Here is a 25,216-nt window from a genome sequence, read left to right on the forward strand (position 1 = left end):
GTGTGTGCAAGTGTACACAATCGTTGAACAAGTAATATAATGAAAGTAATTTTTATCGTCTCCTCAAGGATTGCCAAACAAGTATTGTAAAAATCATCATCAAACAATTTGGGGTGCAATTAATTATCCCTTTTTTTTTAATGATTAATCAAATTAACTAAAGGACAAAAAAGAACTAAACAAGATAATTAATTTAGGCGTTTAACAATAAAGCTGGAAAATAACAAATTGCGATTACTATGATGATAAAAGTTAGGCATATCAAATCCCCCTAATTTGTAGTTTTTCCCCTGATGTTGCAACAAAGTTCATAGCAAAGTTCTCTTGTAACTAGGATTCCCAATTTAATGCACATGCCATTTTTCCAAATGCTCATGTTAAAATTCCATCAATTAGATTCACATATTCCTATGCTAAATTTAATTTCAAGAACATAATTCCTAGCATCAATCCTTCAAGTTTGCAAGGTGAATAAACTATTCCTAAGTTATTCACTAATCAATACAAAAGTATCAACATGCATCAATCAAGCATTTCCACTAATTTTTACCCTTCCGGAATTAAAACTAGCTTGTCTCTCACATAAGTTGATCATTCTCAAGTAAGAGATTTGCATAATAAAATAGCTCAATTGAACAAGAGAAAAATTTCATAAAATAGTCAACAATTTGGGGGCAATTGCAAATTAGGGTTCATCAATATCCCTAACACAAATAACTTAAGTCATAGTAAAAATACCCAAATCACCACAATAAATATTCAGCATTATCTCAAGAGTTCAAGGAAGGAAGAAAAAGAAAATATAATTATATGAAAGTTGAGTTTAGAAAAACAAGCCAAGTTGATAGAGATATTCTCTTCTTGTCTTCTAACTCTTAATCCTCTTCTTCATCTAGCTTCCTTCTCTTTCCTCTTCTCTTCTTGATGATTCAGCTCAAAGAAATTCTGAAATAAACCCCTTTAATGGAGCTTTGGGCGGCTGGTTCTCTCCTTAATCCCGCGAACTTCATTTAATGACGAGAAGATGGAATACATACACAAAACTGGGATTTCCCACAAGTCCAAGATGTACAAGTACATTGTCACCCTCATCAGTGTCTCTCGCCTTGAAACAATTCGTAGTAAGGTCGCAAACCTTGAGAAATTTGGGTTTAGCGAGGAAGAGGTTTTTAGGCTTTTGGGCTGTTCTCCTCTATTGTTGACACTATCAGTGGACAAAGTTCAGAGAAACATGACATTCATTCTAGGCACAATGAAGATTCCAGCTGGAGTTGTCCTTGATCATCCAAACTTGTTGTATTGTAACCTAGAAGCTGTTTTGAAACCGCGGTTTCTTCTTGCAGAGAAGATGAAGGACATGGCTTTGGAATTGCATATTAAAGGATCCAACATGTCGAGGGCATTAAGAATGACAGAGAAGAGATTTCTCAAGGCATTTGTGAATTGTCAGCCCAAGGATGTTGCTGATGAGTTAATTTAGTTTTACTTAAATGCTAAAGAGATTAAGCATTTGGCAGTGACCTCAAAGAAGAACTGCAACCTGGGATTTCCTTTCTGAATGTGTTGTTTTCTTTTAGCTCAGGTATTCTTTCTGTTTTGTTGAATATGTTGAAAAACAGTGATGCTCAGTTTTCTGAAAATTGAGTACATTGTGCACAAAGAACAAGTTTTTACAGCAGAGTTAAAATTGATCAAAATATTGATTTTTTGCTTGAACCAAATAAACTGACCATGATACAAAATGGGAAATTCTTAACAACTGGTTGTGATATTCGAAGCATGCTTCAAATGTTAGAGAAATGTTTAGAGGTCTGGTCTTTTGATATATAGCCTTTAAAAACTATTAATGCAATTGTGTATAAATAACCACTAAACTTGACTAGTTGGATTAAAGTGTAAGTAACAAATTTGCAGCCTAAATTTATCATGCCTACGAATTTAATTGTTGTACTTTTTATTTTTTTCTAAAGCTATTCAATCAATAAAAAATTACACTGCTTCTCAACAGCTTATTATTAAGGGTTTATACCTTTTTGGATCCTGTGTTTTGTCTCATTACCTGTTTAGACCCTGTGTTTTGACAAATTACTTTTTGGATCCTATATTTTATAAAATGATTAAAATAGAATCTTAAACTCAATTTTGATGAAGAAAAAATTAAATATAACAACACAATTTTTAAGCAGAATGATTTTATTTTTATTCTGAATTATTAGTTTGGTAAATTATTTGTGATTTTAGTTGAAAAAACATTGACCAAAATCGAGTTTAGGGTTCTATTTTAACCATTTTACAAAACACAGGGTCCAAAAAGTAATTTGTCAAAATACAGGGTCCAAACAGATAATGAGAAAAAACACAGAATCAAAAAAGATATAAACCCTATTATTAATGAGCAAACTATTATAACTACATTTAACACTAATAACGAGCTCACCACCTTGCTCACATTCAAGTCAGTATTTAAAAATGATTTTACATATCATTTGTTTGTTTTTTATTGTGTAGTTAGAACTCATACATGCACTGGACAAGCATGGTTGCAGAGAGTGAAATATTGTAAACATCTCAAAAGCAGAGATGGTCTCCTCTCCATCCTTAATTTTCTCTGGAGTAGTCTTCATTCATCATCTTCTTCGGGCCTGTAGTATTTACTATAATTTCGTTAGTTTAATCTTGTGAAAATAACATAAAACACAAAATTTATACTAAATTAAATGACGTTTCTTTTTCATGAAAAGACAATGGTCAAAATAGAAATACTTACCTTGACCAGTGACCAATTAATAGGCAATGTGTAAGTTGAGACTTGAGAATTCAAGTTTTCAAACAGTTTGTCAATCAAAACAGTGAGAAAAGCTTCAGCCATCAGCTCTACCATCAGTGTTGATCAAGGTCACTCTCTTTACCAGAAGAATAAATAGGAGTTTGTGTTCTGATAGTTCTGCATAATGTTCCTTAATCTATTCTTTGAGCACTCTCTCTGGATACGTTTTGTTATTTGATAAGGTTGGATTTTTGTGGATTTGTTAAATGTTAGGACTAAGAAGATGTTTGCTTAATTATATTAGCTGAACAATCACAGCCGACTTGTCAAACATGTTCATACTGTTTTTAAAGTATTTTTCACTGCACTCTCATCAAACTAAACCAATCATTGTTCTGTTATAATGATAGTCAATTCAAGTCGTGCTGAAACGTTTGTTAGCTTATGCAACTTTTATTTTAGAATATGTTTATATGTCTACTAAAATGCTCTCTTTTTTGCATTGGCACCGAAAATATAAATTAAACAACCTCTATACTCTCGTGCCAGATTCTCATCGCAATTTGTCTTACATCTGCAAATATTATAATAATAACTATAATATAATTAAAAGATTCACAGAATTGTATTGAAGATTCACACAGAATGTTTTCGTAAAGATAATAAACATTACACTCACAATATCATGTACATACTCAGGTTGTATATATATACACGTAGTACTTCCATTAATGTACAGGTGGGAAATGTGGGTGATTTTATCCCAGTCTCCCCCTTCTCTTTTTGGTATCGTGATTCAACTATATCCACAATTCTCTATAGTCAAAGAGGTGAACACAACTGAGGGACTGCAACACTTGTTCTTGAATATTCCGAAGCAGGGTGCCGATCCCATCGGATTAACTTTTTTGTCATGTTGAAAGTTGGAAATCATTATCTTAAAATCCAGTCCAATTCGGTTTGATCTTAAAATTCTATCAAATCCAATTGTAATTGAAAAAAACTTACAAAAAAATTAGACATTATGCAGTAAATTAAATATTTATAATTGCTACACTTAGTCCTTAAAATATTAAGTTTATAACATTAAGTCCATTAAATTTTTATTACTAATGTCTCAAAATTAATAACTAAAGTGCTATAATAACATAATATGAAAATATCAACAATAACATTTTCAAAGTGCTAAAAACTAAGAATGAATATTAAAAATTAAATACGTTTATAATTAACATGATATATATAAATAATATATATATTTATATATTTTAATTGTAATTGGATTGTGTTGTTTTTAGTTGGATTTTCATAGTATCTTCTGCCCCGTTCTAATCCAATTCATGGTGACTGATCTTATTTGTGAGAAGCTCTATCTAATTAGTTTAGAAATTATCATTTACTTTCAAACTGATGAATTTCGACACTGAAATACTCCTCACCAACTTCTTCCAATCTCTTTTCTAGTAATTGGTTAGTTTTCCAAAACAAAAACAAAAAAAAATCCTTCTGCCATTCACAATAATACTTGTCATGACTCGATGACAGTAGATAAAGTCACTTTTAGCATTGCTAGTTATAATGTACATATGAGAAGAGCATAATGGAACTATTTTTTGAGAAGAAGAATAAACGAATATGTTTTTTTATTGAATTAGAAAGTAACAGCACACCAGGTATTTATAAGAGCCAAAATACAGAGGAAAGAAACAACTAATATAAACTTCTAATGAGGTTACACCACATACTAATCCAGCTTCTTCAATATTAGCTTTCTATTTGAACTCCTTTCAATGGTTGGCGATGAGTCTTCTTTCGAAGGGAAGCCTTCTTCCTCTCGAAGATAGCCTTTAAACGAGTCATGAACTGATTTACAAAAAATGTTGCTACTCAGTAACCTCACATAAGATTAAGAAGGTACACTTTTAATCTCACAAAGAAAAACCTCTCAAGAACTACAATGAAATACAAAGAAGTAAGGAATGAAATGAGGTGCACATTTGTCATGACAATTGTTGTGACAACTTTTGAGTAAGAACAAATTGTCTTCAAAGATACCCAATTTTAGGATTTTGCACCACCAAACAAGAAAATTAAACAAACAAACTCCATAATCTTTTTAACTCTTATACAGTCACCAAACATACCCCTAATGTCTAATGGAATATAAAATAGAATTGATTAGAGTGTTTTGACAAATTCATTTTCAGACCTTGTATTTTGTAAAATGGTTCAAATAAATCCTTAAACCAAATTTTAATGGAGTAAATATTGAATATAATAACACAGTTGTTAGGCAAAATGATTTTGTTTTTGTTTTAAATAGTTAGTTCGGTGAATTATTTGTAATTTTAGCTCAGAAAACTTTGAACAAAATCGAGTTTAGGATTCTATTTGAACTATTTTACAAAACACAGTATCCAAACAAATAGTTAACCTTTATTAAATAAGATGATAATTCATAATTGATAAGGTATAATCAATATTGCAAATTAAATGTGATAATTCATAATTGATAAGGTATAATCAATATTGCAAATCAAATGTGATAATTCATAATTGATAAGGTATAATCAATATTGCAAATCAAATATTATCCAACTCTACAATTCAAATAAGATGAATTAAGGTAAGAAAAAAAAAGTTCACTAAATAATTAAGAGAATAGGAATATAATAATAGATTACTCACATAATTGTCATTCCGTAAATGCTTATGTGGGGAATGTGGGAGATCTTATCCCAGCCTTCCCCTTTCCCTCTTTGGTATCTTCGTTCAAGTACACCACAATTCCGTATGACCAAGGATTGAAGACAACTGAGACACTGCAATCCTTGTTCTGGAATATTATGAAGCTCACTGCAATGGCGAATCGTTAAACTCTCAAGGCATGTGAGCTTTTGAAACGTATTTTCATTCAAGCTCCGAAGGCAGCTAAGAGAATCAAGTTCCAAGCTAGTCAAAGAGAAAGGAAGAGATCCTCCTGGGAATGAATCCAATACCACATCACAATTCTTTACCACTAAAGACTTGAGAGACTTTAGTCCTTCCAAATCCCACTGTGCATGTTGTGCCAAGACTTTGTTGCATTTATCAATTTTAAGCAATTCTAATTTTGAGACTAGTCCTCCTTCAGACAGAACTTCTATTTTTGGTGGAACGATAAGGGATTCCAAGTGATCACATTCATTCAAGAAAAGCCATTTAAGGCTTGGGAAGTTTTGTAATGGTAGTGACTTTACGAAATCACAATCCCATAAACAAAGCCATTCAAGCCTTGGGTAGCGGTTCAAAGGAAGATATTCCATTAATTTGTAGCTATCTTCAATTTGGAGAGATTCTATTTCATGGCCATCGGGTAGTAAGTAGTCAGTTGTGTTTGGACAATGAAACAACCAAAGACGTTTCAAACGAGGGAAACATCCACCTTCTTTCTCATCATCTCCAACAAATAACCACTTCTTCAATTTCGCCATCTTCTCAATGCTCAACCTTTCCAAACTTTGAAATGGAGCTATAGCACCAAAAGAATTATTGCCATAATAAACTTCAGCCCCCATGCTCTCCACCTCATCGAACCCTTTGAGCTTAAGAGCTTTAAGAAAAGGTAACTGCCCCAGCGGTGGTAAGAAAACACAGCTCTTATTACCACACAGGTCTACTGAAATTATTCTTGAATATTGAGAATCTCCAACCCATCTTGGAAAACTTGAACCTGGGTAATATCTAATGGTTAGTTTCTCTAAGTTTCTGTGTGGTTCAAGTGCTTCAAGTACCTTTCCAAATTGCTCTCTTCTTGTGCATGTAGTATCACATTTCCATTCGAAACATAGATCACTAAGCTTCTTCCTGCTCCTCAAATTTACTCTTACAATGTCATCAACATCAGTCACATTTTGAAGCCCTGAAATGCAAAGATGGCCACCCAAATGTTGCAACTCTACTAACTCTCTAATGCCAGAACCATGATCAGTGTCACTCAGAATGAAATCAGTTAATGTTTGCAACTGTTTCAAATTACCCATTTGTGGGGGCATCTCCACTAGACCGGACCCAGTAGTTTCAAGATGGCGCAAATTGACTAGTCTTCCCATGTCCTTTGGAAGCCTATTGAGATTTCCACAATGTGACAATAACAATGTCTGCAAATTGTACATAGTGCAAAGCGAACATGGTATCTCTCTAATATGACTATGGGATAAGTTCAAATACCTTACATGTTTTAGATCATTCGCTATTGAATTGTGCAAGGATGACATACACAAGCAGAATACTCTCAAATGGCTTTTTGTTGCTATCAATTCTTTGACCACACCATCATATGAAGGTATGAAATTTAAGTGTCCTTGTCCTTGTCCTATGAAGGTGCGTAGATTTTTGGCTTTGCAGAGACATGTCTTCAAGGACTCATGATGATCATAATGGTCTGGGACTAGTGCGAATGATAAGTGATGAATCTTCCTCGAAAAAAGCTTCGATTTGTTGTTGTCATCTAATGCCAAGCAAAACTCTCTTGATATAAACATAGCTAAATCATGTACAAGATCATGCACGACAAATCTTTCCCCATAAGGCTTTCTTGATCTTTGAAATAATGACCTTGATATAAGGTTATTGAAATACTCCTCTCCAATTTCTTCCATTTGCTTTTGTTTCTGATCACATTGCAGATAGCCTTCTGCCATCCATAGTAAGATCATTTCCTTCTTCTCAAATTCATAATCTTTGGGAAACACAGAGCAATAAGTAAAGCATTGTTTCAAAGGCGAAGGTAAGTAACGATAGCTTAACCATAAAGATGGAAGAATTTTGTTTGTCTTCCATGCATGGTTGTTTAGAATTCCTTCCCAATGTTTTGGATCATTTTCAGACCTCAAAAGACCACCAAGAGATGTTATAGCCAATGGGATTCCTCCACATTTGTCAACAAGTTTTCTACCTATTTCTTCCAAGAACTGGTCTGCATTTGAGTCTCCACCAAAGGCATGCTCCACAAATATTTTCCAACAATGCTCATCTTCTAATAGTTGCAATTCATAGATTGGCATAGTTTTTACATTCGATGCAACTTTTTTGCTGCGAGTAGTCACGATGATTCTGCTGGAACACTCTCCAAATCCAAATGTGCTCCATATTACACTCCAATTGTTGTAATCCTCATCCCAAACATCGTCAAGCACAATGAGAAATTTCTTACCTTTAAGAGCTTCATTCAACGAACGTTGAAGTATTGTTGGTTCGTCGAAGTAGTCATCTCTACCGCTTGGATTGATTTGTTGCAATATAATCCTCATTATTCTGAAAGCATCAAAATCTGTTGATACAGTAACCCATGCTTTGTATTGAAAACCTTGTTCTTCGAATCTGTTATCATCGTAGATAAGCTGAGCTAGGGTGGTCTTGCCAAGGCCACCCATACCCACTATGGGAAGCACACCTATCTTACTCCCCCAAATATTATTTGACAACAATAGCTCAATTATCTTATCTTTATCATCATCCCTTCCATGAACTTGGTTTTTTTCTGGCCAAGGAGTAACTCGAATTCTGGAAGAAGCTCCACTGGTACTAGTTTCTTCAAACACTTTCAAATCACGACCAACATCATTTTCTAAAAGAAGTGTCAGATCCTTCAAGATCTTGGTTATCTCACCTGTACATATGTAGTTTAATTTTATATCATGTAACACTATATATGAAAAGAAATATCTAGTTTTGAGTATCAGTACACATTATTTAAGTTTATATATATATATATTTTTTTTTGTATGTTACACATTTTTTTAAAACTTTATAATATTTTAGAATTTTCTAGATATTTGTACAATAGAAAAACTTCAAAGATATTTTCTAAAATATTCTGTAATCAAAAAACTATATGCTTGTTAAACAAGAATAGTCTAGACTCTTAATCGTGTAGATTAGTCTAAAAATTGTATTTGTGAATCAAATACATTACACAAATCTAAAATAAATAATTCTAGCCCTACTATAAATACCCTATCATAGCTAGTAAATGGTATAACTACAAACAACAAACTATCCATAAAACTCTACTACTTTCTACTATACTCTACACTCTAAAACACAAAACTTACTCCTCCAAACTCCCCAAATTCCATCACTCGTCCACTCAACAACATCAACTATAATATCCTAACCCATCATACTTACTCTAACGACTACTACTACTCATCATTATTTTCTCTGTCCCAAATAAAAAAAACCATCAGTTTTATATCTCACCTTTAACAGCAGTAGTTTTGTCAAGTTTTGAAAAGGATGAGAAGACCTTGGTCTTGATATTCTTTCGGAAATTGGTTTTAGTTTTGGATTTATGGTCACGTTCCAAACTCATGGATAGGAGTTCATGGTCGATGTCGTCCACCAAGTCCTGTGCTTTGTAAATGACATCTTTAAGTTCATCCAGCCATTCCCTCACAGCTTCCTCCTCAAGTTGTCTCTCTTCAGCATCATTGAGCAGCACACGAGCTCTCCTCAACTTCATTTTCAACTCCTTAAGCAGGTAATCGTCGTCAATGGTTTTCTTTCCACTGATGAAGTTGACAAAGGCTGGAGAAGTCAACTTTTCAAAAAGCTTGTCAAGTGCAACACTGAGCAATGCTCCACCAACCAGTTCCAACGCCATGTTATTCTATTAAAAGATAAAACAGTTAAAAAAATGTGTGGAGATTAAGCACATATATATATTCAGCAACTATATGATTACCAGTTAATTATTACCTCTCTCATCCTAATTAACCTTATCTCTTTAATAAAGATTTTTCACCTTTATTACCATCATTGAGCCTGAAATATAATATATCTTAAAACCTTGTTACATTTTTACTTTAAATAAATATATGCAAGAGCGAAATATAAATAATCCTACTAAGATTTTTATTAATTACCTTAAGAAGCTTCCTTACTCCATCAAAAACCTTAAATCACCCTTCAAGAAATTCCCCAGAATGTTATCTACCTCCAAACATAACATGCCACACACACACATATATATGTTAAATCTCATGGCTGCACAGACCAAAACTAAAAAAATTGAAGAGTTTTAATTAATTAAGAGCTCTTATTACCTCATAAGATTTCTTGTAATAACCTTCCAAAACTCCATAGTTGGCAGCATAGAATTGTTGGCATATATATATATATATATATAGATATTATACAAGTTAGTCAATAGTGTTGACTGAAGCTTTTTTAAGGACGGGAATATAATAAGCAAATTGGAGATGAAGCAATCGAATACCAGAATGAATATGAGATTATCTCTCTGGTCCTAATCCTAATTTTCAATAAATTAAGTGTGAATATATTCAACCATTTCATTATTCATGTTAAGTTGGTGTGAATTGTGGAATTTGTTGAGGGCTGATTTCTAGGCTAGCTAGGCCCCAACAGCAACCACTGCCTTGACTTTAAATCCATTTATGTGGATTATGACCAACGCCACCAGCCACTATAGTAGTTCCAAAGCCATATTTTTCTTTTAGAACACTTCCAACGAGTGTTGAATAATATACTACTTCAACAAAAATGATTTTTATGAGTGATAATATAGGTTATGTTTGGTAAAATTTTTGTTTTTAAATTTTTTAAATACAAAAATAGAAATATTATTTTTATTTTTGTTTTTTATTTTTAAAAAATAAAAATATGTTTGATAACTATTTTTGTTTTTTGTTTTTAAAAATAAAAAATAATAAATGTGTTTAATAACTTTTATTTTTATGTTTTGTTTAGCAATATAAAATGAGTTGGTGATTTGAAGAAGAGAAGAAAAAAAAATTAAAAGTTGAAAACAATTTAAAAAATTTTTGAAAGTGAAAATTTTCTATTTTCAAAATTTAATAAATTTTGTTTAAAATTTAAAAAAATAAAAAATAAAAATAGAGTTACCAAACACTATTTTATGTTTAATTATCAAATTTTTAATTAATTAAATAAAAAACTGTTTTTTTTAATGGTTACCAAACATCACCATATTAGTGGCGCCTAAAAGTAGCTACAAAATATGTTCATTATTGATATCACTTCGTATAATTTTTTTAATTAAAAATATTATTAGCGTCTACATTTTTAATATTAGCAGTGACACGTTATAATTTTAGTTTAGAGTTTTTTAATATTTTATTAAATTAAAATTCATATGTATTTTTTCTAAAAGAAAATTATTTAATTTTAAAATTAAAATACACATATTTTTATATATAAAAAGTGTGTATTTAAATTTTTTTTTGGCTTAATGGTTTTTTATTTATTTTATTTTTATGCTTTATTTTTTAAATATATATTTATATTATTCTTTTATAATATATAATAATTAAAAATATAATAAAAATAAAATAATATTTTTTAAATAAAATTAAGTAACACGTTGCTTAAAATATTAAAATCTTACAGTGCTACTCGAACTAAATTACATATAAAAAATAGAGGTATTTACCTAGCCTAGTGTGCAAGAAAGTGTGACACTTGGACTTAAATTGGAATTTGTCCCAGCATTTGGCTTTTTTATGTGGTCACTCTTTTCAAGGTGGTGGACTATAGACAAATGAATATGAGCCAAGCTATAATTGTGTCTGAAGTCTTAACCATATCATCTTCAATAAACAGTCAATATATATTCAGCCATTTCATGATTCATGCCAACTTGTGAATATAGTGTGGACTTTGTTGAGGGCTGCTTCCTAGGCTTGGTGTGAATATGCCTCGACTTGTATGAAATCCAGCAGCCACTACTATAGTTCCAAAACCATGTACTTTTTCTCTTCTCAAAAAAATAAAAGTTAGGCAAGTACAAGATGATGATAAAGCATTGAGTGAGTCAATATGTCCCTATGGCCTTAGTCTGGCCTACTGCGTACCATGATATCTACTGCGTACCATGATATTGTTTTATCGAAGAAAAAATTGAAGGAAGAGGATACTGCTCTTTTAGAAACGACATAAATTAAACTTTGGAAAGCAAAATGTGGTTCTTCTTATACAATGGATGGATGAGATTACATCTTGCTACAATATATAACTCCAGGTGTAGGGGTGGCAATTTGGGTCATGACATAATGGCATGACACGATACGATACGAAAATAAATGGGTTTGAGTGACACGTTTAATAATCGTGTTCGTATTTAAGTTTTTGACATGTTTAATAATCGTGTTGTACGTGTTCGTGTTTGCTTTAATAATGTCGTGTCATAATCGTGTTGACCCGTTTAATAATCATGTCAACACGATAAGTCGAATAATTATCATAGGTTTTATGATTATTTCATATACAATTATGATTAATTGTGTTAATTTCATATTGTATCATGACATATTAATCATGTCATAATCGTATTATCGTGTCGTATCCAAAATGAGTATCACTCTCCGCACCATTATTCAATATATTTTGAAAGTAAAAACATGGTTGAGTAAAAAATAAAGTACTAAAGTATAATATTTTTTAATTTAATAATACATTCCCGCCTATACACTTTACTAAACAGTAAACACCCATACGCTTCACTAAGAGAGATCCCTTTCTTCTTTTCCTCTTTCTCGCTTCAACACCGTACTTGTAGCTCTTCTCCTCCATGAAATTAGGGCTTTCTTCTTTAATACCTGACAGTCGAACCTAAAGCTCTACTCGTCCTAATGTAATTTCAATAATAGTCTCACCTAAAATTGGTTCAACAGTTGTCGCCTACTAAATCCCCACTCACAAGCACATAGGCATATACCTCTTGGCTTCTTCTTTCGGTGGGTATGTTTCTACAGTTTTTATCTCAGATCTTTATCCATTACTCCCTTAAGTTGGTATGTATATATTCTATTATATGATGAATTTTGTTTTGGGTATCGTTTAGTTTTGCTTCACTCTATTATTCATCATGGGTTTTGTAAGCGTTGATGATTTTTAATTTAGAAAATAATTAATTTTGCTTTGTGATTCCATGGTAAAATTTCTTGTTTGTGTATGACTTGTTTTTTTTTATTATCGTTTAAGAATAAAAAGGCCACTTTTAATGGCCAATTCAATTTCGTCTCATGGGCAATGTTTCTTTATAACAATATATCTTGTTACATATACAATTGGCTCATTGATAGCAGAAGTATCATATTGTTGTTTTTTTTTCTCATTAGACTCTACTTATTGTTTAACTCTGTTGTGATTGTAGTTTTAGGAACCAACCAATAAATGTAAAACCAATGGTACAATACCATCTCTTGTGTTTTCGCATTTTTTTATCTTTTGGGTCATTAAATCTAACAACGCTCATTCATGATATATATATGTACGATTTTTTTTAACTCAATTAGTTTTACTCATCTAAAATATACAAAGTATAATTGATTTATATTTTTGTATGACTTAAGATTTATGATTTCCTAAAATAAGCTAAAAGATTAGCCTGAAAACATTGTTTGGCATGACCCAAGTGTGAATGGTAGAGGAATAGAAATATAGAATGTGTTGTGATTTTGCACCCCAATATATGCCTTGCCTTTGTTATTTCTCAGGTTCTACAAACAGACAAGATAATAACAACACTACTTAAATATACACGAATTCTTGAATATTTTAATGATGAATTAATTAATGTATTCAATTATGTCGAATCAGAGTATATATGTTCTGTTGAAACTATTAACCCTTCTCTGCATTTGTGGAGGTGTGCTGGGTGCTTGTTGTTGCCTTTCTGTGGTTATGTTTCAGTTTATGTTATGTATGGTTAGTTTAATCTGTGGACCTATCTTGTTTGCAATTTAGTGTTATTATGTTGTTTGCAGTTTTTGTTTTGCTGCAGACTTTCATTCTGTTAGCCTTTGCTCTTAGTTAGTCCAAGCCATATATCTCTCTTAAATAGAAGATGGAGGAAGCATGGTTTTAAAAAACGTTTGAGGCGTACGAGGCGAGGTGGGCTGAGGCGGTCCGAGGCGTACGCCTCATGGTCTTGATTTTTTATGGCTGATTTATTGCCTCAAACCGTGGGGCCTTTTTCAAAATAATTTTTTGGGCTTTTTTTTAATTAAATGGGCTTAAAATTTGGGCTTAAGTGATCAGATTTTAAGTTAAAAAAACCCTAAGTTTCTCCTATTTCCCTCTTCTCTTTCTCCTTCACGGCAGATACAACATCTCCCATCTTTCTCTCTTTTCTTTCTCCTTCACGGCAGCACCAAGCTCTCCCTCACACTTCACAGCAAGCTCCAACTGCACAGTAGGCTCTCTCCATCATCCAAGCTCTCCCTCACACTCTTTTCATTTCTCTCATTTTCAAGCAAGAAGCTCTCTCCTCTCACCCATCATCTCAGTTTTTTTTTTTTTTCACCTCTTTTTCTCAAAGTCAAGGCAGCTACCAGCCTTAGTTTTTGTCAAAGTTGATTATTTTAGAGAGGTAAATAATTTCCTTAATCTTCTCTGTTTTTTGTTTTTTAATTTCCTTAGTTTTTGTTTTAAAGTTGCTGAATTTTTAATTTTATTTTATGCTTTTAGTTGCTGAATTTAAGTTGGGAATGATGAGTAGAAAAGATCCTGCTTGGAAGTATAGTGTTGAAATAGAAGTGCCGGAAAAAGGTGGAAAAAAAGGATACAAGTATTTAAAGTGTAATTTTTGTAGTAAAGATATTAAGGGGAGAGTGAAAGAACATCTTGCTTGCACACACAAAGATGTAAAACCATGTCCTAAAGTACCTAAAGAAGTCAAGGATGAGATAAGTCAATATTTGAAAGACTATGAAACTACAAAATTTATTTCTCAACGAAAGTTTGATGAGGCGGTGGATTGTGGATCCTACTTTGGTGATGGACCTAGTGGTTTTGGTAGTGGCAATCCTTTGGAGGGTGTGAATTCTTGTCCTAGCAGTAGTTCTAGAGGTGTTAGAGGGCCTATGGATCGATTTATGGAGAATAAAGGAGATGAGGAAAATGAAAAAAATACCGCTGCCACAAAAATGACTCCAACGAGTGCTAAAGAGCATCGAAATCAAGTATGTTTAGATATTGGGAGATTCTTTTTTGAGAATGGGATTCCATTTAATTGTGCAAGAAGCCCATCATATTTCAATATGTTGCGTTCGGTTGGGAATTATGGTCGATGATTGAAAGCTCCAACAATGCATGAAATGAGGACTTGGATACTAAAAGAAGAAGAGAAGACAACATCCAAAATTGTGAATGAGATCAAAGCAACATGGAAACGAACAGGGGTTTCGTTATTATCAGATGGTTGGTCAGATATGAGAAATAGGAGTCTGATCAATTTTCTAGTTAACAATCCCTATGGGACTGTTTTTTTGTAAACTATTGATGCATCAGATTGTGTAAAAGATGCACAAAAATTGTTTGAATTGCTTGATGATGTTGTTGAAGAAATTGGAGAAGATATTGTCATTCAGGTGATCACAGATAATGCAAGTGCATACAAGGCCGCTGGAAGATTATTAATGGAGAAGAGAAAAAGTTTGTATTGGACTCCATGTGCTGCTCATTGTATTGATTTGATGCTTGAGAAAATTGGAGAATTGCCACAACATAAAAATGTTTTGCTTAAAGCAAAGAGAGTTAGCAATTTCATCCATAACCATCAATGGGTGTTGAGTTTAACAAGAAAATTTGCAAAGAAAGATCTTCTTCGACCAGCTGTCACACGATTCGCCACTGCCTTTCTAACTTTAGAAAGTATGCATCAATTGAAGCAACCACTACAAATGATGTTTGTTTCAAAAGAATGGTCAAGTTGTGCATGGGCAAAGAAACCTGAAGGGAAAGCTCTGAAGAAAATCATAATGAATGATAATACATTTTGGCCTAGTGTAGTTTATTCCATAAAAACCACAAAGCCCCTTGTGAATGTTTTAAGAATAGTTGATGGTGAGAGGACACCGGCAATGAGATTTATTTATGGTGCTATGGATGAGGCAAAAGAAAAGATAGCAAAGAACTTAGATGGAGACGTGTCTTCATATAAGGAGATTTGGGAGATCATTGATCAAAAGTGGGAGTTTCAATTGCATCGCGACTTGCATGCAACTGCATATTACTTGAATCCTCGATTCAGATGGAGTCCCAATGTTTCCGAGCATCCAGAGATTAAAACTGGTTTGTATAAGTGCATGGATAGACTCATCAAGGACCAAGAAACATATGTGAAGGTCGATGCCCAACTTGATGAGTATAAATACAAGCGAGGATTGTTTGGCTTCAGATCATCCTTAACATTATACTTAACACGTCCACCTGGTGAATACTTAAACTTTTATCTCATTTTTTGTTTTATTATAGTTTATATTAATATTATAAAATAAATTATTCATTACTTTGCTTCTTTTTTCATGTCTTTAATTTGTATAGTTGAATGGTGGGACAACTTTGGAGATGAAGTTCCAGAACTCAAGTCATTTGCAACAAGAGTTCTAGGTCTTACTTGTTCAGCATCGGCATGTGAACGTAATTGGAGTACGTTCAATCAAGTGCACACAAAGAGAAGAAATCGTCTGAGCACAAAAAAGATGAATAGTTTGGTGTACAACAATTACGTTGAAGCACAAATTTTTTAAGAAACAATCACGAAGAGAGGAAGATGATCCTCTGATTGTTGAAAATGTGTCTTCTGATGATGAATGGGTAGCCAATCCAAATGATGAAGAGGATGGTGATAGTAGAGCAATCGAAGTTGGTGGGGAAATTGAGATTGAGGATGAGGGCGGAAGTTTAGCACCGAGGAAGAGGAAAAGAAATCAAGCACCAATTGAAGTGAATTTGGATGAGGAAGATGAATTTGAAGGAGGAGAAGATGACAGTGAAGATGGAGATGATGGACGAGCTATACAATTTCATGAGAGTGATGATGAAGAAAGTGAAGAGTTCTTGGAGATTTAATGCATTTTATTTATGATTTTAAGACTTATAACTAGAACTTTTATGACTTTGATATGGACTTATGTGTTGTTTGTTATGAATTCTATGAATTTTATGAAATTTCATGAATTTTAGGATATTTTATGAATTTTATTATATTTTTTAAATTTTATTTGTTTTTATAGTTGAGGCGGACGCCTCGTTGCGCCTCGAGGCTTACGCCTCGCGGTACTAAGAGAAAACGCCTCGCCTCGCGATTTCGCCTTTCAAAACCTTGGGAGGAAGCAATGAGAATGATGTGATGCAGGCAACGCCATAAGCTTTACTGATACAAAATATTTTTTTAATTGAGTGTTCTTAAATCCAAATATAAGAAGGGAATCAATAATAATAAATATTCTAATCAAATCTTGTTCTAGTCTTAAAATTTTAATTTATTGATTTTGTTTTGATATAAAGTATTATATGGAAAAATATTTAGTTTTTAATGTATTTGTTGAATATTGAATAAGCTTTAACTTATGAGATAGTAATTGAGACTATGGAAATTTATAATGTATTTGTTGAATATTGTCTTACTTGTATGTATGCTCTTGTTTAAATGGTGATTGTTGACACTTCTTAGCTTACTTCTTGTGTGACACTTCTTAGTTGTAATGTGTTGAATAGATAGTAACTTTGATTTGGGTTCTTGTATTGAAACATGTATTATTGCTTCTTGGTTCATTTGACAAAGGTATGAATTGTTAAGCAAACATGATAAATAAACTAGAGTACCCTACTTATATTTATTAGTTTGTTGAGAAATGTCTTTATGCTTAGAATACTGATTCAAACATGATAAATTGATTCATTATATTTTCTGAAGTTTCTTAATGCAAATTTTTATATTACTTGTTTGAAATTAGATTTCTCATTCATTTTCTACTTCTTTTGTAGTCTCATTTTTGCTACGGTGATTTGTGTTACTTATATTTATTAGTTTGTTGAGAAATGTCTTTATGCTTAGAATACTGATACAAACATGATAAATTGATTCAATATATTTTCAGAAGTTTCTTAATGCAAATGTTTTTATTACTTGTTTGAAATCAGATTTCTTATTTATTTTCTACTTCTTTTGTAGTCCCATCTTCGCTACGGTGATTTGTGTTATTTTTTATGTGTGGTTTTAAGTGCTGAAAAATAATTGAGTGTCTATTATATGATATTTTCTGAATTATATTTGGCTTTTGGTTTGAAAATTTTCTACATAAAGAAGCCCGTCGGGGATTCTTTTTTTACCAATATATTTTATGGAAGAGATTTTTACCTTTGAGCTCATTGATTCAAATGAAAATAAATTTTTGAAAATTAGTCTATGCTGAATTTTTATTGGTGATGAAAAATAGACCCGCTGCTATTGACCAACTTGAACTAGCGTGGCCTGCTTGCGTGGGTAGTTTATTATGTTTTTGTGGTATGAGTTCTTATTTCTGCACATTGTGTGTTTGTTAAAATGTCTTAGTGACTGCCATATGTTTGTTTATGTCATTTATGCAAGGTTTTTCGTATGCTCTGTGATTTTGAATCAAGTCATCTCAATATTTTATTTGATGTTGTTGAATACAAGGTTCCAATATTGAAAATGACATATATGCCAGCTCTGTGCTATGTTTTCCTAACTTTGCAAATAATTAAAGTATCTTATCTTAATTGAATTTTGATTATTAAGACTGATAACTTTAATTCTTATAATGACAGACAATAACTATTTCTATAACGATTTGAAAAATGCTATATATATAGGGGAATTATCTTATAGGGGCTTCACTGTAAGTCTTATCGGTAGGGCTCTCAGTGTTCTCGACCTTTGAACAGTTTTGGGCGCAATTTTTTTATGACCGTATATATTGTAGCTATTTAGAGCATCGACGTGATTTTCAGAAAATTCCGAATAGTTTACAGTACCGAAAACTTGGTTCAAACATGTTGCACGCATGACTAATTTTTTTTATGCGCGTGGAAAACAACATATTTGAACCTAGTTTTCGGTACCGTAAATTATTCGGAATTTTCTAAAAATTTGTAAGATGCTCTAAATAGCTACAATATACACGGTCATAAAAAAAAATCGCGTTAAAAACTGTTCACGGGTCAAGAAACACTGAGAACCCTACCGGTAAGGCTTAAAGTGAAGCCCTATAGAAGAATTATCCTATATATATATTAATCTTATACTTAGATAATGGATGATTCTGACTATATATAGTTTTGTTGAGTGTGACATGCCATTTAGGTCCTCTACTTACATTGTTTTCAAATAGCTTGGTTTTGGCTGCAAAATTAACATTATTTATGTGCAGTAGTATGACATTTTGTTAGTACTGTTAAATTTTAATATGCTGTTAGAGATGATCTTATTAACGGTTAATATGCTGTTAAATTTTAATTACAACTAGTTTTTTTATATTAAAAGATTTATACTAGTATTAATTGTTCATCTTAAAAAAAAAAGAAGAAGAAGAAATTGTTGGCTCATGCCTAATTAATAATGATAATAATTGGCATATTATGGTGTGAGAGTAGTGCCTGAGAAGAAAAGTCATTAATTGATCACTTTCCCATAAGATAAGGTGGTCTCACTAGATGTGTCATTAATTAATGGAGGTCCTTCACATATTTATCAAGAGTGTCGTTCTATTGAGGAGAATAAAAACAAGAAGAAAGATCAAACATAAACAGGCCAAAACGTGTTATCACTATTTTGACTAGTTTCAAACTTTCAATGAAGAAAACTTTGTTCGAATTCTATTATATATAGGTGATAAAGTCATTGATTTTTTTTATATATCTTTCTACATGTGGTCTATGTATAATAGAGACAAAGTAGGAAATTAATACATAACCAAACGTGTAAATTTGGGTAGAATAAAGTAGGATAGAATAATACTTGACTTCTAAATTATCCATATATATCACTACTTTTCTCATTTTATTGTATCAATCTCTACAGCCATTTGTGATTGTAAATCTTTATAATATATATGATTATGTAGAATTTATCAAAAGCATATTTGATTTGTTATTGTATAACTAATCAATGACTCGAAAATACTAACGCAAATTTTGCGCAATTAAAACCATTCATAATATTTAAAATGTCTTAAAAATGCAGATAAAAAAAATTACCGTAATGTGTGCACACACTAAATATGTTTACACAACATATTATATAATGGAGCATAAGCACCCCAATGGTCATTCAGACTCCTAGGATACCTGACTACTTATTTCTTGGCTAATTCTCACGGTCGCGAACTGTATTAAAATTTTGTATTTAAAGAGTCATGTGGTAGAGTCGAAGAACTTTACTTAGCTAAGTTAGGTAGTTGTATAATAGTAATAATAGCATTATCTTTATGACTGTGGATTTTTTGTTCAGACTGAGATTTATTTGGACACTCATAGTAGTACTTGTAGATTTTCTAAGTTTAACCTATATTTTAGGAATATTAATTTTAACCTAAGGTTTGATTAATATGACTGATATTGAGGATAATATTTAATATACTATAAGGTTTAGATAAGAACCAATTAGATAATAGCACATGTTATGTATGGGTTTATTTATGATTAAGTATTTTGAGGATTAAATTTATTAAGGTTAAAATTTGAATACTCTAAGGTCAGTCAGCAGCTTTGAAAACGTTAGAGGGCTTAGTCAAGACTGTTTACTCAATTTAAATTAAGCTAAAAATGTGTAATTTCATGTTTAAATAATCAGCGTATGCCGATATATCGCAGCTATAGGGGGCGATAAATCGCAGCACGAAGATACTAAAAACACAAAACGTTGCACGATTGCCTCGGGCATATTGGCCCAGGCGATATATCGCTTACAAGGGGCGATATATCACTCCTCTCAACATATTTTGAAAGTTTTTGAAATCGTTCTCTATTCAAACCTTTAACCTCTTGATAAGTCCAGCATCTTTCTGAACGAGTCTTCAGCCTCTGCTGTACGATAATTCAAATGTTTTTCACTTAAAAAGCCATTATTTTTATTCAAGTTAAATGAAGATCTTTTCATTCCTAAACTCTATAAATAGGACCTAGTACTCAACCATTTATTCATCTATTACTCTAAATTCAGAGGCTGCAAGTTGCTAGGTTAGTGTGAGAGTTAAACACTTGGGTTGGGAATTATAAGCTTGATCATTATAAGCTTGTCAAACACTTGGGAAAGTAAGGTTTATTCACATTTCGGTTCAAGGTTTAGATTGGTCATATAAGTCTTCAAGGTATTTCCAAACTCTAGTCCATATCTGTATTATTTTCTTTAAAGTTCTCATAGTCTTCTACTCATATTCTAACCATATTCCTATTCTTGGTTAGGAAATCTAAGTTCTTAAGCACAAGGTTTTTTGTAAGTATATTTTAATAGCATAGTCCCTTTTTTACTTTCATCCCTTTTCTTCAATATACTCACCATATTATAAATGGTTTTTAGGAGTGTTCCAAGGTCCCAAACCTGTTCTCATATCCCGGTAATTTTGGTAAGGAAAATAGGATAGGATTTATGTGTTATATGATTTTATATGTTATCTTATGATTTTATGTTATGTAATATGTTATGTTAAGTATGATTGTAGACTTGGGCATATGACCTATATGACTAACAAGCCCCAAATAGATTATGGGCATATGACTTGCTTAGCTAGCAAGACCTCACTAATCTAATAGACGTATGACTTGCTTAGCTAGCAAGACCCCACTAATCTAATGGGCATATGACTTGCTTAGTTTATGGGACCCCAAGTAATAATGGGCATTATAGTATGTATGTGATATAAGTGTTATAGTATGTTTTTATGTTGCATTATGAATTTTTATGTATATGGCTATATGTTAGATTTTCCTTGCTGGACATTAGGCTCATCCCTTTTATGTTTATATGTGCAGGAAAATAGCTATAGTGGCGGGAAAGGTTCGTGGATGCTTGGGGAATGTGTATCGGTGAAGAATGGATTCAAGGAGTTGAGAGTTTCGATTTCGAGGATGTAGTCTTTATTTATGGTTTATGTGTATTTTTCCGCACCTATTTATGTAATCTCTTTTCATTACAATTAAGTTATGTTTTGTTTTTAAAACAATGGGATCCCATATCCTATTTGAGATTTTATGTAAGTTTAACATTTGTTTTTACAAGTTTTAATAAAGTTATGATCTTTTCACTTGTAAGTTTTGTTAAAGATTAGTGTCTATGTATAGTTTTCGTTAATGGTCCAAGGTCTAGAGTAGTTGGGTCATTACAGTTGGTATCAGAGCAAACGGTTCCTTCGCATGAAGTTCTCCTCAATATACACACTCAAAGCTCCAAATCTGACTGCCAAGTAAGTATTTAAGTTATAGTTATTTTGCCTATGTGTATAGCTAATGATTTTAGTATTCATGTTTTCAATTAAGTATGAACGGAGCATTAAGCAATGAGGATATCCGAGCCATTAAGGCTTTAAAAAGAATAAGGGAACCAAGAAACACCGTAGGAGCACTAGAAAGAATCACACGAAGACTGCTTTTGCTCCACAAAGAAATAGGTCACCTATAAGAGTCTAAGCAAATAATGATGAGAGCAACAGAACAGTATGTATTAGGAATTAGACTATTTAAGGATTTTCATCCTGTAATAGCAGCCTTAGAGGAAATATGAGAAACAATGGATGATGAAGACGAACTCCCCGTAGCAATGAGATATTACTTCCTCTTAGTTAGGTTCACTGCAAAATCAGAATTTCAGTTTACAAAGGAGTAAAAACATAGGATTTTCACAAACCTTCCTAGAGGAAATTTTGATGCACATGACAATGAGGATTATGAAGAATTGGATGATGATATGCTAGATGAAGGATCGGATGTAGAAGATCCGGATTTTTAGAATAGTTAGTTTTTCATTGTTTGTTTTATTTAATGTTTGATTTATGGTTGTAATAAGTGAAAAACTATTTTTTCCAAATGAATATCATGTTATTTTATTATCATGCATGAGTTTGATTTTATTTTTTTTGCAATCATAATAAATAATAAATAAAATGAATAATGACTAAGTTCAGTGAGGGTGGATACAAATCAATGAACTAAGTGCCTTATTGAGAGTTAGGGGGCCATAGTAGTGGGAACGATTTTACTGATCCCAGCCCTCCCTCAATATGGTTAACTTTGGAACAAAGATAAGTTTCGAGTTTGAGAATTAAGTCATATAGGATAATTAAAAACAGACTTAGAAAATAAAGATGACTTGTTGTTCTAAGTATAGAAACTCACTATATTAATAATAAAGGAGACTTGTATAATTTTTCATAAGAAATCATAATAAATAGGTCCGAGATATGTTTGTTTTAGAATAAGTTTTGCCTTAGAGCCTATTAGGATAAGTTCTAACATGTTCTCGACTGTTAGAACTTTGTTGAAGATGTCGCTCCGAAGATCTGCACGCACCAACGGAAACGCCTCCAACACTGTTCCAGCAAACAATGACGCCCCTCCAGTTCGCAGAAGGGGAGTGCGTGCTACTGCTAGCCGCAACGCGCCAATACCGCCAGCTGACAACACTGCGGAGATCGCTAGACTGCGACAACAAGTCGAGGAACTTTTGCAGCAACAACTCCAACAGGCTCAGACTCAGCCTCAACCTCCATCGCAGCCGCAGCCACAACAAATGGCCTCAGTACCCCAACAAGTTGGTCCATATGGGGGATGGCCAGTGGCAAACTACGCGCCATATCCAGTACAGAATATGGAGCCAGTATATGAGAGGTTCCGCAAACAGCACGCTCCAAACTTCGAAGGGACTACAGACCCCTTTGAGGCAGAAGAGTGGCTAAGGAATGTGGAGCCAATTCTGACGCACATGAATCTCAGTAATGCGGACCGCATATCCTGCGTCTCATCAATTCTCAAGAAGGATGCCAGGATATGGTGGGACTTGGTCCAGCAATCGCATGATGTCGCCACCATGACATGGATTCGATTTGTGGAGCTCTTCCACAAGAAGTACTACGATTCGGCTGTACTCGCTTCGAGAGTTGAGGAGTTCGCCAACTTGAAGCAGGGTACTTTATCAGTGGCGGAGTATGCTCGTCAGTTCGACCGCTTAGCTAAGTTCGCATCTGAGATGGTTCCAACTGATTTTCTGAGGGTGAACAAATTTGTTAGAGGACTTCGACCGAAAATCGAGATGGGGGTTAAGTTAGCAAACCCAGGAAATACTACATATGCCGACGTTCTTGAGACGGCAATAGAAGTAGAAAGGTTGTAGGCTAATGTAAGTAAAGAGGAAGCCAGTAAGCCTGAACCTAAACAGCAGAGTCAACCTCAGACCAGTCGGAACAACAACCATAATGGCAATAATCATTCAGGCAACAACGGTAACAGCCAGAAAAGACGGCATCCGGATAACAAGCAATTCGACAGCGATAAGAGGGCACGTACGAATAATGGGGGAAATAGGCCGGGTTACGTGGAATACCCGCCATGTGCTAAGTGTCAGAAGAAGCATCTTGGAGAATGCCGCGCAAACACCAAGGAATGTTTTAACTGTGTTTTGGAAGGGCATCGGAAAAGAGATTGTCCTCAGCGCAAGGCAGAAGGAAAGAAAGATGACAAGATGGTTTCTGCTAGGGTTTTTACTTTAACCTAAGGAGAGGCTGATGCTAGCAATAAGGTGGTCACATGTCAGGTTACTATCCTCAATAACTTATGCTATGTATTATTTGATTCGGGAGCCACTCATTCGTATATCTCGTTAGGAATGATAGAAAAACTAGACGAACCTTGTGAAAGATTTAGAACTAGGTTTGTAACCGAGTTGCCTTCGGGCAAAGTAGTTCTATCATCACGGATAGTACGAGGCGTACCGATCAAGATTGAGGACATAGAACTAGAAGGAGACCTGATAGAGCTGATGATCAAGGACTTCGACGTAATACTAGGCATGGACTGGCTAGCACGGCATGGCGCAACCATCGACTGTAAACGCAAGAAGGTGATGTTCGAGACTCCTGACGACCAGAAACTATGCTTCATGGGACAAGCCTCAGGATTACGCACCCCGTTGGTATCATGTCTCAAAGCTCAAAGAATGATGGAAAAGGGATGTCAAGCGTTCTTAGCCAGCATGTTCTTAGCCAACATCACGAATGTGGAAAGGGAGACACCACTTAAGGTTGAATATGTCCGTGTTATACAAGAATTTCCAGAGGTATTTCCCAATGACTTGCCAGGATTGCCGTTGTAACGCCCTAAACTCCAGGGACCGCTATGGTGTGCCTTGTAAACAGTGCTAAACCCGCAAATCGAGTCATTTGGCAAAAAACGTGTAACTAAGTATGATTAGCAGTTTAGGGTTTAAACATTTTGGTTAAGATGTAACGTTTCACTAGAACGTTTAATATATATATATTGGGATCCCGAAAATATAATTTCAGAGTCTATAACAGTAAATATTTACAACAGGCCGTTCTAAGCGGCAAAACAGGGTTCAACCCTAGTTCCACTTTAAACCTCGGCCGTGGCGGACGAGCAGCTGCATATGTACACATCATCACCTAA

The 25,216-nt window shown here is 33.4% G+C and overlaps 3 protein-coding genes across 5 annotated transcripts; 2 read left to right on the forward strand and 1 right to left on the reverse strand.

Moving 5' to 3' along the window:
* Positions 1 to 1,024: 1,024 nt before the first annotated feature.
* On the forward strand, positions 1,025 to 1,480 carry LOC133831840 (uncharacterized). The gene has a single exon (XM_062262251.1). The coding sequence runs from the start codon at positions 1,025 to 1,027 to the stop codon at positions 1,478 to 1,480; it is 456 nt and encodes a 151-aa protein (XP_062118235.1).
* A 2,913-nt stretch (positions 1,481 to 4,393) lies between these two features.
* LOC133829854 (putative disease resistance RPP13-like protein 1) lies at positions 4,394 to 10,068 on the reverse strand. 3 transcript variants are annotated; one of them, XM_062259669.1, is made up of 6 exons: positions 9,856 to 10,068; positions 9,676 to 9,742; positions 9,509 to 9,574; positions 9,011 to 9,419; positions 5,456 to 8,417; positions 4,394 to 4,630 (listed from the first exon to the last, which is right to left on the reverse strand). In XM_062259669.1, the coding sequence occupies exons 3-6, from the start codon at positions 9,515 to 9,517 to the stop codon at positions 4,624 to 4,626; spliced, it is 3,387 nt and encodes a 1,128-aa protein (XP_062115653.1). In that variant the 5' UTR covers positions 9,518 to 9,574; positions 9,676 to 9,742; positions 9,856 to 10,068; the 3' UTR covers positions 4,394 to 4,623. The 3 variants fall into 3 exon arrangements, with proteins under 3 accessions (XP_062115653.1, XP_062115654.1, XP_062115652.1); XM_062259670.1 differs by lacking the exon at positions 9,509 to 9,574; XM_062259668.1 differs by having other exon boundaries at positions 9,676 to 10,068.
* Positions 10,069 to 14,667: 4,599 nt separating this feature from the next.
* LOC133829855 (uncharacterized) lies at positions 14,668 to 17,081 on the forward strand. The gene is made up of 2 exons (XM_062259672.1): positions 14,668 to 16,009; positions 16,121 to 17,081. Exons 1-2 carry the CDS (start codon positions 15,214 to 15,216, stop codon positions 16,324 to 16,326), a joined length of 1,002 nt encoding a protein of 333 aa, XP_062115656.1. The 5' UTR covers positions 14,668 to 15,213; the 3' UTR covers positions 16,327 to 17,081.
* Positions 17,082 to 25,216: the final 8,135 nt, after the last annotated feature.

The sequence above is a fragment of the Humulus lupulus genome, chromosome 4, assembly GCF_963169125.1.
Source record: "Humulus lupulus chromosome 4, drHumLupu1.1, whole genome shotgun sequence".
In the NCBI taxonomy this organism is placed as follows: Eukaryota; Viridiplantae; Streptophyta; class Magnoliopsida; order Rosales; family Cannabaceae; genus Humulus; species Humulus lupulus.

What these genes read in the sequence shown, in the direction of transcription:
- LOC133831840 (XM_062262251.1), top strand. Translation starts at nt 1,025, where the DNA reads ATGGAATACATACACAAAACTGGGATTTCCCACAAGTCCAAGATGTAC.
- LOC133829854 (XM_062259669.1), bottom strand. An exon ending in CAAAACTACTGCTGTTAAAG is followed by an intron (nt 8,418 to 9,010) that starts GTGAGATATAAA and finishes ACATATGTACAG; the next exon opens with GTGAGATAACCAAGATCTTG.
- LOC133829855 (XM_062259672.1), top strand. Translation starts at nt 15,214, where the DNA reads ATGGAGAAGAGAAAAAGTTTGTATTGGACTCCATGTGCTGCTCATTGT. An exon ending in ATACTTAACACGTCCACCTG is followed by an intron (nt 16,010 to 16,120) that starts GTGAATACTTAA and finishes TAATTTGTATAG; the next exon opens with TTGAATGGTGGGACAACTTT.